We start from the raw sequence: 13,324 nt of genomic DNA, 5'->3' as shown, positions 1-13,324 counted from the left end.
CGCCCCGGCTGCTGGTTCGCGCGGCGCTTCGCGTGTTGACGCGCTCACAATGAATGGCTGCCTGTAGCGACGCGCACCGGAGACGCTGGACCGCCTCGATTCCGCCGCCCGCCGTCGAACCCCGTCAGCGGACATTTAGACACGCGCGCAGCCCGGAGAGGGGTGAGTCCGCCGGGGCGAGGGGGGGGGGGAGACGGGCTCCGTCGGTTGTCCGAACCGTGTGTGTGTGTGTGTGTGTGTGTGTGTGTGTGTGTGTAGCCAGTCTGAATTCGGATGGGTGAGTTTGGTTAGTGGGCTGCTGGTCTGCGGCGGTGTGCTGAGGCTGGGCTGGGCGGGGTTAAGCTATTGTTGTTTGATTGTTCTAATGGGATGGGTGTTAAAGTTGTGTGCTAGCTACTATCCTCCTGGGGGGGGGGGACCAAACTTTAACCACTTCACCCCACTCTCCCCCACACCGGCCCGGTCCTCTCCCCCCTGACTGATTTGACTCCCCCCTTTTCCAGCACATTAAAAGCTACTTCGCAGGTGGGTAAAGCGGGGCGACGTCTTATTTTCTTATTTTAAAAAAAGAGCAACCATTAATCCACCCGTTAATATCCGTTATTTAGACCGTACAGCTCCCTCCCTCCCTCCCTCCCTCCCTCCATGCCGGATCCGTCCGTCTCTGCCGGCGCAGCGCGTGCTCTTGTCCCGGGATGACCTGTTGATGTCGGGGTAAAAAAGATGGAGCGCCGCCCGCCTCCTCGCCGGCGGAAAAGGCGCCGCTGACGCAAACGTTTTGCCGAGTCCGCGGAGCTCGAGGGGCTTTCTGAGTTACCGGGGGGGTAGGGTGACGAAGGGGGGGGGGGGGGGGGGGGGGTGCATTATTAATTGGCGGTGATACATCACAGGCGGCGTTCTTTCGGAGGAGGGAAGGCGACGCGTGTCCGTCCCGTGTCGGTTAGCTGCCATTCGGCCGTCGGGAGGAAGGAGAGAAGTCTTCACCGACATCAAACCGCGCGGAGCGAGAGAGAAAGGGGGGGGGAGACGGGAGGGGGGGGTGCTAAATATTTTACCCCCGCGACTATTTTTGCTACCCGTTTTCCTCCCGCCGTGCCCTCGGGACGACAGACGCGCGAGTGTGTGAGTTGAAAGAAGAAGAAGAAGAAGCAGCCCGGTTTTTTCGTGTCCGTTTTTCCGCCGCCTCCATTGAACGCACCGGGCCCGGGCCAGCCGAGGACTCCCGCGAGCCCCGCCGGGGCATCGAGGCTGGCACACGGCGGGGCACCGAGAGCTCTGCCCGGGGCTGCTAACTGCCCTGCTCACCCCCTCCTCCTCCCCGACTCCTCTCGCCTCCTCCTCCTTCTCCTCCTCCTCCTCCTCCTCCTCGCCGAGGCGTTTACCGGCGAGACGTCGGCTCCGCCAGTCGTTTCATGTGAGATCACTTGATGTATAATTAATGTGGGTACATTAAAAAAACGTAGGAAGTTTGGGCTCTTAGTCCGGGCTCGGGGGAGGCTACACACTTTAGCTGTCGGTGCCCTCTCCCCCCCGCCGCGAGTGTCGGCAAATGCTGAAATGCCCTAAAACAGAATGAGGCACAAACGAAATTAAATGCAAATCTAAAGGCTTTTGCCCACTTCTGCGGGTGAAGGCGTTCCCTCCGCACACGGGCGTTAGCTTGTAGCGTTAGCCTGCTACCTGCTAACAGGCCACCTTTCAACCTCCCAAACCAGGAAGCCCCGTTCGATCACTCGTGATCGATGCTGATGTCACACGCGGTCCGTTCAAAGTGGATTATCATATAAATGTCGGCTAGTTTACTGCGGCCATCGAGTCACTTTGTTCTTTTTCACTGCATTCTGCTGTTAGCGGGAGCGCGCGCGCGCGCGTGTGTGTGTGTGCGTGTGTCCGCGTGCACGCAGTAAACACAGCAGAACCACCTCTGGAGATGAACTTTTTACGGTTGTCAAGGACACACACACACACACACACACGCAGAGACGTAGCAGCCCACACAGAAAGCATATAATAGCTCACATGGGGGCTGCGGGGCAAAGGTCAAGTGGTGTGAATGAACTCCCCTTTTATGTCTCCTGGAAGCTGTTGTGACCTCTGACCCGAGAGGAGGGAAAGGTGGCCGGGAGGATGTCTGCGGGCGCTTAAATCGGATTGATTGTCTCAAAGGAAAAGGGATGTCGGGGCGACGGAAAATAGCAGCTCTGGAGGTTTCTGCCGGCGTGCGTACGGAGGGGAGCGTGTCGTTGCTCATTGTTTATGTGATCGCACGTGTTCACGCGTGGAAACAGCCACAGAAGCTCCACCGGGAGGCCTTTGTTGGAGGGGGGGGGCAGATGTTAGGGAGAAGACAGGCAGACTGAGCACTTTGTCAGAGTTGAAATCCAGCTGTTTTTCTTCTGCTTCCTCTCGCTGTCGTCGCACGCCGGTGTTATAACCTGTTTTTTGATGACGACCAAAATCCTCGTGGGCATTTAGATCTCGTTGTAATAGTTAACGTAGGAGTAACGCATGTAAGCCGACCCTGCATAATACCCAGAATGCACTGAGAAAATGCCCCTCTGAGCCACTTCAGTTGGATAATATTGCATAATTGATGCAATGCATATTGATCTCTTTACATCGACACAAACTGTTGAGGTACAATAATGTGTCACGGCCAATGGCCAGTTTACTAGAAGCACTATTGATTTTCAACAAGTAGTTAAAACGAGTTTGTACACTCGGGCACTAACAGTGTTTTGATATGACGGCATTTAATATTCAGATCATATTGTACAAAGCGCTCTCAGTCCCATCAGCACCGTCTGCCATCTTAATTGTTTGTTTTTTCTGTGGTACAGAATGTTTCAATGAACTAATCATAATTAGTTAATAATGGCAGTCTTCACAATTAGTACTCAAACTAAATATCGGCAGTCACACCTTTTTAATTGACGTCTTCTAACGGCTGATGAAGCTGCAGAGATGCGGATCCCGTCATTGCCGCCGTCGCCGTGTGAGTCCACATCTATTACACGTATAATTAATTCAGAAGGCTGATGAAATGAATCCTGATGAAATGCCGATGGGCCTCCTTACGTGGCCGTTTGTCTGCAGCCCGGGACGCGTTAGGCCCACTCGCCCCCCCCCCCTCTATTTATTAACTGGGGGAAGTCAGCTGAGCGCGCACGCCGCTTCACGTCCACCAGGTGCTCTGGCGCTTTGTGCGTTTGTGTGCAGCGTGAGGAGGATCCTCTGCATCTGTATTTTATGAAGAAGCAAAGGTCGGGGCGTTTGTTTATTCGTGTGACGCGTAACATGTAAATAGTTTATTTATCAGGGAGCTATTTGTTCCCATCATGTGACCGCTGGCGTGATGATTTTTAACATTTTGGTTTTATCGGCATCGGGAGCCATTTATGGGCACATGTGTTACACGTAGAGGGATTTGACCTGTTGTATTGGTGCAATATAAGAAACAAATATATAATGAGGATGTAGAACTTTCTCTCCCACGTCGTCCAGACGTGTTGCAGACACCCGCCTGTTTATTCCGGTGCTTTCAAGTATTTGAAATCCTTTTAATATGAATTAAACGTGACGCGGTGAAGGGGCCCGTGTGCTGCATGCCGCTGGCCCCCCGTTGACATACACTGATTGGCATGCTGCCCAGCTGAACGGTCGGGTCATTTGGGGTCAAGCGTCTGGATGGAGGAGCCGCTCGGCCTCCGGTCTTCTGGATCTCTTCTGATGCGGCGGCTTTATTTAACAGCACTGGTCATTTGTCTCGACTCTGCAGCGGCTCCTTTTAGTTCTGAAGCTGTTTAAAATGACAGACTATCGATTTTGGACCGTTTAAAGGGAAAACATCCCGTTTATGTCTCTGATCATGTGTTGCTGCTGATACTTAAAGATGATCATTGACCATCAGAAGTTTATGTTATTGTCTCAAAGGGAATAAATCAGTGTATTAATATTGATTTAAATCCAACCTTTTTGTCATTAATGCTGTATAATAACATGAACATAATTCACCTGGATTCATTCAAATGAATCACCGACTTGTTCAGATCAGACGTGAACACCTCCAACGCTGACTGGTTGTCCACACGCGATTAGAGTCCAGAAAGGACGGTTTCCTCGTCACGTCAGTCGCCCTGGCAACGCCGGCGATTTAATTACCAAACTAAAAGAAAAGAACACCGAAACGTTGTCGGATGTCACCATGTGTGTCGTGTGCCGATGACATCACCGTTTGGACGGGTCTCCGATCGGGACCCTTTGCTGAAAGCACAACAAACACACACACACAACAAACACACACACAACAAACACACACACAACAAACACTCGGCAATGTTTCTCTCACTTGTAAAGCAAAAAATCTCTCATCAGATTTAAAACCGGTGCGAAATGAAAGTAAATATCAGCTCTGCTTTGTGAGACCAATTTGTGGGCGTGGAATCATTTTACATCAAAGTCGAACTGTGACATTTTGTGCGTTTTGTAGACAGAAATAAGAGTCCAGCCTAGAGCATCCCGTTTGTTAGTCTGTCACACGTTGGACCCTTCCTCCTCCTCCTCCTCCTCCTCCTCCTCCTGCTCCTCTGATCTCGGCCCGCTTTGCCGGATGATGAAGGAGGAGAGTGAAACAGACGAGTTACGTAACCGAGGAGGAGCGACGACAACAAAGTAGGCCAAAAACCCACCAAACGGTTATTAACTGTGAATTAGATGTAATGAAACAAGGAAAGAGATTCCTTATGTAACATTCGCTTTCATTTTGAAGTTTGGAATAAAGTTTAGTCGTTAATCATCACGCTTGGATGGAAGTCTTCCTCCTCCTCCTCCTCCTCCTCCTCCTCCTCCTCAGCTCTGTCTGCCTCTCCTTCATTCTTTATTCTCCTCTCATTACTCCTCCATCATCCGTCCCACTGGGTTCCCTCCGTCGGTTATCTCCACCTGACCGGGTGGAGTGAGGAGCCGCGTCGACCCGACTGAGGTCCTGAAGTCACGCCGTGATGTAACACACAGAACATCACGTACACCGACTCACACGTCAAGGATTAAATCTCCTAACGAACGTTAGTTCAGTTTGCCTCTGAGTGGGAAAGGTGTTTGTGTCGCGGAGCAGAAAGGTGCGTAACGTTGCCGCGGCAACCTGATATGTCGGCGAAGTTCCTTGAGAACCGAGTGTGGCTAAAATGAAAGAAGTTAGCGACAGATGTGGGTCTCTGAAGGTGGTCGGACCTTTAAGGCGGACCGGCTACTCTTCATTCATTTGCTCCTTTCGCTGTTTAACCGATCGTCCACAGTGTTGTTATACTCATTAACGTCAAAGCGTTGTTCCGATCCGTTTATGCACCGATCAAATAGCCCGGGAACCGCAAGGTTGGCGGTTCGAGCCCCGGCTGCTCCATGTCCAAGTGTCCCTGAGCAAGACACCTCCGGGGAATTCCTGTGGGTTCAAATCCGAGTCAGAGGGAGGAGAGGAAGCGAACAGTCCTGCTCGGAGTTGCTCCACGATGCCTTCAAGTGCTGTCCAGTAAAAATGAGTGTGTGAGGCGCGGGTGGCTTCAAGTGCTCACAGAGGACATTATGACCCGTTTACACCTTTTGGTTTTAATTAACAATCAGGTTATTGTGAAGATAATGCGCCCCGTGTTAACACCCCCCCCCCTCTGTGCCTCCTGCAGACCCCGTGGTGCCGGGCCGAGCGTTATGGCTCAGACGCTGCAGATGGCGATCCCCAACTTTGGCAACAACATCCTGGAGTGTCTGAACGAGCAGCGGCTGCAGGGCCTCTACTGCGACGTCTCCGTGGTCGTCAAGGGACACGCCTTCAAGGTCGGTTCTCGCCCGCCGCCGAGGCCGAGAGGCCGCGTGCTCCGCGGCGTCAGCTTAGCATTGTCTCAAGTGGACTTAATGTCCGTCTCCACACGGCCGTTAGCGGCGGGACGTCCAGCTGGTCGTCCACAGCCTCCGTCAACCGGACGATTCTGTTTCTGTAAACAGATATAAACACAGGAGGAGCCATCAAACATTTCAAATATTAGGACCAGCGAGACGAGACGGCACTGTCCATCTCACTGGGACATTACAGCTGAAGGACGTGTAGCGTTATTTATATCAACTGACCACAGGCCGGCTGGAGATCTTTTAACCTGTTATGTTTCTGCAGATACTTTCCTTTTGTGTTGCCCACATTTCTCCCGGTAGCTTGTGAGCGCTGCAGTAAAACCTGATTAGCCGCACGCAGAGGAAGCGGACGAGATGCAGGAATCAATCGTTTTCACAGGGAAATGGGAGTCGGGTGGTCGTGTGCTTTAAATCACGCCGTAATAGATTGTGTGAGCTCCCCTCTGGCCTCCTCTCTCACAATGGGAACAAACCCTCGGCGTTGCTGCTGCTCAATACAATTAGAACTGTAAGGCTGCAATTAGAAGCTTGGCTTCATTTCAGAACGAGCTGCATCTGGAAACGGTTCCTTCCATCAGTGAGTAGAATCGGTTTGATCGTCTCCCGTCTCCATCAGAGGCGTGTTGACTGCAGGCGGAGCTCCCGTTGTTCAGGCTTCTCGCCACCTCGCTGTGTTTTCTTTGTCACAAAGTGGCTCACAGTCAGAAATCAGCATGTTCCCACACCCTCCCTCTCCTCGCTGTGTCTCCCCCCCCCAGGCCCACCGCGCCGTGCTGGCGGCCAGCAGCTCCTACTTCCGGGATCTGTTCAACGCCGGCGGGAAGAGCGCGGTGGTGGAGCTGCCGCCGGCCGTGCAGCCGCAGAGCTTCCAGCAGATCCTGGCCTTCTGCTACACGGGGCGCCTCAGCATGAACGTGGGGGACCAGTTCCTGCTCATGTACACCGCCGGCTTCCTGCAGATCCAGCAGATCATGGAGAAAGGCACCGAGTTCTTCCTCAAGGTGAGCGGGAACAAACCAGCGCTGTGAACACGGCGCAACCGCCAACGCGCCGCCCCCACCCCCCCCCCCCCCCCCCCCCCCGTCGGTAACAGCGTCTTGAGGCCGTCTCCGGTTTGTGGACGGTTTGTTCATCTCGGGGAGATTAATCGAGTCGTTGTTCTGACACCAAGAGCTCCCCTCTATAAGAGCAGCAGATGATCTGATTAGATCTCGAGTGCTGCGCTGCATAAATCTGCATATTGACGAGGAAAAAGTGATTTTCTTGAAAGTACTCTTTAACACCTCCAGCCCGAGGAGGGGACGCGGCAGCAGCTACGCGTGGAGTGATGGATGTTAAGCAACATGGCAGCGCTTCCTGCCGCTCATCAGACGGGCTTCTCCCAGGAGTTATTTAACCCCATTTACTCATTTGGAAAGTTAAACACATCAATGCAGCGTGTTTAAGAAATCTAGGAGAGCAACTTCATTTAATCACGCACATGGTTGTATGAACATGAACGAGGACGATGACAATTATACTTCTAACCGTGACACAAGGAAACATCTCTGATCGTTACCTTGATTATCATGTTTACATCATTAAAAGCATCATTGTTAACTGTCAGTTTTGTGTAAAGGAAGAAATACTGGTAAAAGCTGCATTCTGTGTGGTGACCAGCAGGGGGCGACTCCTCTGCTCCCATAGACGTCTATGAGGAAATGACTCTACTTCTCTGTAGTGACCAGCAGGGGGCGACTCCTCTGCTCCCATAGACGTCTATGAGGAAATGACTCTACTTCTCTGTAGTGACCAGCAGGGGGCGACTCCTCTGCTCCCATAGACGTCTATGAGGAAATGACTCTACTTCTCTGTAGTGACCAGCAGGGGGCGACTCCTCTGCTCCCATAGACGTCTATGAGGAAATGACTCTACTTCTCTGTAGTGACCAGCAGGGGGCGACTCCTCTGCTCCCATAGACGTCTATGAGGAAATGACTCTACTTCTCTGTAGTGACCAGCAGGGGGCGACTCCTCTGCTCCCATAGACGTCTATGAGGAAATGACTCTACTTCTCTGTAGTGACCAGCAGGGGGCGACTCCTCTGCTCCCATAGACGTCTATGAGGAAATGACTCTACTTCTCTGTAGTGACCAGCAGGGGGCGACTCCTCTGCTCCCATAGACGTCTATGAGGAAATGACTCTACTTCTCTGTAGTGACCAGCAGGGGGCGACTCCTCTGCTCCCATAGACGTCTATGAGGAAATGACTCTACTTCTCTGTAGTGACCAGCAGGGGGCGACTCCTCTGCTCCCATGACTCTACTTCTCTCTTGATTTATTCCCTCAGTAAACATTGTAAACGTGAGTTCATGGTCTTAGTCTCTAGTTTCAAGTCTTCTTCAATACAGCATGATGTTCATTTAGAGTCAAACATAGCAGGGGACGCTTTAGGGCGGGGCTAAACGAGGATTGACAGGTCGTCACTCATCCGGATTCCAAATTCGTTCACGTACTTTCAGTAATTGCAAAAGATGTGTACAATTTGCATACGTACAATAAATCAGTATTGATTTTGATCTTTGGAGCCGATGAGCAGAATCACTCACAGGCTCCATGTGCTCGTCAGGTGTCGTCTCCCAGCTGTGACTCCCAGGGCCTCCACAGCGAGGAGACCCCGCCCTCCCAGCCCCAGAGTCCCGTCACCCAGACGACAGTCGCCCCGGCCGCGGGGAGGCCCGCCTCCTGCCTGACGCCCCTCCCCCTCGTGTCCAAGGTGAAGACGGAGCAGACGGCCTCCACCCCGCAGACGCAGCAGGTGGGCGCAGGCGCCGGGAACTCGTCCGGGCCTTTCTAGTCAGAAACGCTAATAAAGCGGCGTGAGGGGCAGGGCGGGGTTGAGGGGCAGGGCGGGGTTGAGGGGCAGGGGGGGGGCGCAGGGCAAATCATCCGCTGGCCTGTTGTAACAGCTGAAAGGCTCGTGGGAAAGAAGAAAGGTTGTTTCCAAAAAGCGGCGCGGCATCAAGACGCGTATTTGTCCTCCTTTTTGGAGCTGCGCTGGGACTAAAGGATTGACGTAGGATTGTTTCGTGTTCACTCTGCTCCTTGTTCCTCTTTTTATTTCATATTTTCACGGTTTTGTCTCTCGGCAGGAGGTCTCTCCCTACTCGGTGGTCTGCACCCCCGTGGCCAAGCGGCTGTGGGAGGGGGGCAACCGGGACAGCGGAGGGGGGTCAGGCGGGGGAGGCGGGCTGAGGAAGGCCGCCCGCTACTCGTCCTCTTCCTCCACCTGCTCCTCCTCCAACAACACCACCACCCAGGACGCCTCCGGGCGAAGCGCCGCCGCCAACGCCGGCATGGCGGGCGGCTGCGGCGTCGCCACCGCGATGGCAGGAGCCGGACTCAACAGCAACCATAACAACAACAACAACAACAGCGGCGGGACCCCCGAGGGCACGAGCCCGGGGACGCTGAGCATGTACACCAGCGACTCGCCCATCAGTTACCACGACGACGAGGAGGAGGACGACGTGGCGGACGAGAGCGCCGAGGAGCAGTACAGACAGATCTGCAACATGTACACCATGTACAGCATGCTGAACGCAGGCACGGCAGGTACGTCCACCTGGGGGGCTGCCGGGTCCTCTCTCACCCCCGGGGGGGTTGATCTCGTTGATCGCGTTGATCTCGTTGATCGCATTGATCTCATTGATTGCGCTGATCGCATTGATCTCGTTGATCGCGTTGATCTCGTTGATCTCATTGATCTCATTGATCGCATTGATCGTGCTGATCTCGTTGATCGTGCTGATCTCGTTAAACGCGTTGATCGCATTGATCTCGTTGATCTCATTGATCGCGCTGATCTCGTTGATCGCGTTGATCGCATTGATCTCATTGATCGCGCTGATCTCGTTGATCGCGTTGATCGCATTGATCTCGTTGATCTCATTGATCGCGTTGATCTCGTTGATCTCGGCGTAGAAGCCGACACAAAGTTACAAAGTTCACTGTCTTCCAGAAGTTTGATCCAAAGGTCAAAGGGCACCGCGGCGAGCCGTTTCTTTGGTTTGATATTCAGCTGAATTCATATTTCAGATGGAAGTAAGAATAAAACCCACTTCAGGAGGTTCACTGCATTTTAATGCTTGAGGCAAAAGCTTGTGGAGCGAGGGGGCCGCCGAGGGGCCGACCCGGGGGGGGGGGGGGGCTTCTACTCAATGTTTACAGTGGAAAGGGATTTACATATTTTGTTGGGGTCAAAATATGTACAGATATATATTCTTGTTTATGAATAGATGTTTGTTATCAGTAAATATTCCTCCAATGGTTTCAGTTATAATAATATTTTGTATATTTGTGCATTTGTAAGTGTTTTTTATGTTGTTATTAACTGTAGCTATTATGTTGCAGAATCAGTAAACAATTGTTCATATTTAGTCTTTTTTTTTTTTAATCTCAGGAAGCTTTTGTATCATTTCCCACTCGGCCGTTAATAAGAACCGATCCCTCCGCTGTCCCTCCTCCCTCAGTGGTTGGCGAGCGGGTGGAGGCCCTTCCGGACTTGGCCCCAGACTCGGGCGGCGGGGGCGGCGGCCGGGGGGGGCGGGGGGCGCGGTCCCGGCAGGACTTGGCGTCGCTGCCCGCCGAGCTCATCAGCCAGATCGGCAACCGCTGCCACCCGAAGATGTACGAGGAGGGCGACCCGGCGGAGAAGCTGGAGCTGGTGAGCGGCACCTCCGTCTTCATCTCCCGCGCCCAGCTGATGAACTGCCACGTCAGCGCCGGCACGCGCCACAAAGTGCTGCTCAGACGCCTGCTGGCCGCCTTCTTCGACAGGTCGGCAGCTCGGAGCCTTTGGTCCGTTTGACCTTTCCCCTCCCCCCCGTCGGCTGGGTGTTTAACGCCGAGCTGCTGTTTGTTCTCCTTTGCTCAGGAGCACTCTGGCTAACAGCTGTGGAACCGGCATCCGCTCCTCCACCAACGACCCCAGCCGCAAGCCGCTGGACAACCGGGTGCTGCACGCCGTCAAATGTGAGTCTTTAGCTGTGCGACTACGGGAGCTACGTGCGGTTAGCATCCCGATTAGCATCCCCAATGCTAGCTTTTCAGACCCTGTTTGCCAGCTGGTTTCTTTCTACATCTGCCTCTCTTTCCTCTCCCCCCTCCCTCCCCCCACGACCCCCCAGTTTACTGCCAGAACTTTGCGCCGAGCTTCAAGGAGAGCGAGATGAACGCCATCGCAGCCGACATGTGCACCAACGCCCGCCGCGTCGTCCGCAAGAGCTGGATCCCTAAGCTCAAGCTGCTGATGGCCGACAGCGACGCCTACTCCGCCTTCCTGGCCGACAGCGTGAAGATGGAGGCCGACGCGCTGGTGGGGGAGCAGGGCTTTGACCCCGCCTCCCTGGAAGCGGTGGCGGCTGCCACCAACCACGAGGCGGGGGGCGGAGCCTCGCAGGTGGACGGCCTCCACGGGACGGGAGGCGACGGCAGCACTTTGTTTTGAGTGAGTGGACGGACGGATTGACGGAGGGAGGGATGCCGTTACTCCTTGGGGGGAGGGGGGCAGCGGGGGGGGGGGGCGGGATGACGGCTGTCACTCATATCCCCCCCCCCCCCGTGCCACCAAGCATCTGGCGTTCTGTTACTTCTTCTACGGCGCTTCGTCGTTTGTTCTGCTCCCCTCGTTTCTCTGGTCTCAACAGCCCAGAATGCATCACTTCGGGCTGCCCCCCCTCCCCTTTTTCCTGTGAGAGAGAGATAGAGAGGTTGCAGAGGGAAGGGGTGCCCCCCCCCCCCCCCCCCCCTCATTCCTCTGCACCCTTTCCAGAACTGTTTCAACCTTTTTATTTCTTTGTTTTTCAAAGTGTACTTTCTTTGTGGCCCTTTTCTTGCCATCATTAATCCCAGACCCTCCCGGGGTCTGTGAAGGGGGGGGGGGGGCTATGAAAATGTGGGGGGGGGGGGGGGGTCGTCCCGTTTGGAGGAAGTGATGTTTCCTTCCCAAACTCCGGTAACACTGTTGTTTTTCATATTGAATGTATGCGTTCTGAGAGCATCGAGGAGGTTGGGGGTCAGGGGTCATGGGGGGGGTAAATGAATATTGATATGTATATCGGCACGGTTTAAGACATCCCGCCCCCCCCCAACGCTGCTCTTCAACCCTCTGACCTACCGGCCTTTTTAAAAAATGCTGTTTGCTTCGTTTAGAAAGCGTCTGAACTTAAAGGCGTTGAGTCATTTTGGGTGTTTTGAAATCTTCCTTGTTGTTTTGAATGTTTGTCAGACAGCGATTGGTGTCATTTCCTGTTATTCCAACCGCGCGTTTTATACGTAAGGGGGTCAAAGACAGACAGACAGACAGACAGACAGACAGACAGGAAAACAAGCTGACATCCAATTTATGTGTCTCGTCATCGTCCTCCTGCTTGTTTCAGTCTGAAGGAAAGTCACCAAATATCCAATATCAGTTGTGTGTGTGTGTGTCTGTGTCTGTGTGTGTGTGTGTCCTCTTTTCGTTCTCCTCTCTGGTTTAAACACTTTCCTCTCAGAATAAGCGGCGTCACCAGTCAGCAGGACTTTCCTCTTCTCGCCACAAAGGTGCTAATTCAGGCACCGCTACGTTGCTACGAGCACAGCTCTGTGTGTGTGTGTGCGTGTGTGTGTGTGTGCGTGTGTGTGTGTGTGCGGTCGCTCCATTCAGCCGTCACAGCGCCGAGCGCGTTAATGTGCATTTGGCCGCTGTCAGCCTCATCAGCTACAGTGCAGCAGAGCAGCATGGGAAATAAAAGGGACTTGGAGGCGGAGCCAAGAGGGCCGCCGCCTGTCGCTCAAAGTGATTAAATAACTAAAGTGCGTTTATTTGGCTGACGTGAAGGAAACTGTCAAAGTGTTGGTTGGTCTCACGGCAGTTTCTTTTTACTTTACTTTACCCACTGAGATACTTTACTCATTTTAAATGGAGCACCGGGGGGGGGGGGGCGATCGGGGGGCATCTTTACTTTACTGTCAGATATATTTCGCTCCGACACGAATTGACGCCGTTGATTCAAATCCTCGCGACACCAGAACTTTGGATCGTAAAATCAATCTCAGACAATCAACACGAAGGCGAAGCTTTCCTTTAATTTTCAATGCGAATATTCATCTATTAATCGCCAACTGTTTGATAATCAAATAAGGCTTGTAACAGGCCGACGCCCTCTTAAAGGGGAGGAGCTTCTGTAGCGTTTAGAAGCCCCAGAGCCCCCCTGCCCCCCCCCTCCCTCTGCAGCACATGGAACAATCCAGGAGACTCAGCTAAGTTCAATTACTGAGAACAGAGAGGGGGGGCAATGCTTTGTTTAAAAACACACCGCCCTAAACAAGACGGTTGTGATGAGCTGTGTGTGTGTGTGTGTGTGTGTGTGTGTGTGTGTGTGTCTGTGTGTGTGTGTGTGTGTCTG

The 13,324-nt window shown here is 53.3% G+C and overlaps 1 protein-coding gene across 4 annotated transcripts; it reads left to right on the top strand.

Annotated features, from left to right (window-relative positions):
- Positions 1-10: 10 nt before the first annotated feature.
- nacc1b (nucleus accumbens associated 1, BEN and BTB (POZ) domain containing b) lies at positions 11-12,018 on the top strand. 4 transcript variants are annotated; one of them, XM_078079870.1, is made up of 8 exons: positions 11-162; positions 5,676-5,826; positions 6,657-6,899; positions 8,506-8,694; positions 9,029-9,491; positions 10,409-10,715; positions 10,813-10,910; positions 11,066-12,018. In XM_078079870.1, exons 2-8 carry the CDS (start codon positions 5,701-5,703, stop codon positions 11,383-11,385), a joined length of 1,746 nt encoding a protein of 581 aa, XP_077935996.1. In that variant the 5' UTR covers positions 11-162; positions 5,676-5,700; the 3' UTR covers positions 11,386-12,018. The 4 variants fall into 4 exon arrangements, with proteins under 4 accessions (XP_077935996.1, XP_077935995.1, XP_077935997.1 ...); XM_078079869.1 differs by lacking the exon at positions 11-162 and adding an exon at positions 950-1,414; XM_078079871.1 differs by lacking the exon at positions 11-162 and adding an exon at positions 1,308-1,440.
- Positions 12,019-13,324: the final 1,306 nt, after the last annotated feature.

This window comes from Gasterosteus aculeatus, chromosome 9, assembly GCF_964276395.1.
Source record: "Gasterosteus aculeatus chromosome 9, fGasAcu3.hap1.1, whole genome shotgun sequence".
Classification (NCBI taxonomy): domain Eukaryota; kingdom Metazoa; phylum Chordata; class Actinopteri; order Perciformes; family Gasterosteidae; genus Gasterosteus; species Gasterosteus aculeatus.
This window is presented reverse-complemented; position numbering and strand designations above follow the sequence as displayed.

Coding starts and splice junctions, on each gene's coding strand:
- nacc1b (XM_078079870.1), top strand. CDS start 5,701: ATGGCTCAGACGCTGCAGATGGCGATCCCCAACTTTGGCAACAACATC. Junction 5,827..6,656: donor TCAAGGGACACGCCTTCAAG/GTCGGTTCTCGC, acceptor TCCCCCCCCCAG/GCCCACCGCGCCGTGCTGGC. Junction 10,911..11,065: donor GGTGCTGCACGCCGTCAAAT/GTGAGTCTTTAG, acceptor ACGACCCCCCAG/TTTACTGCCAGAACTTTGCG.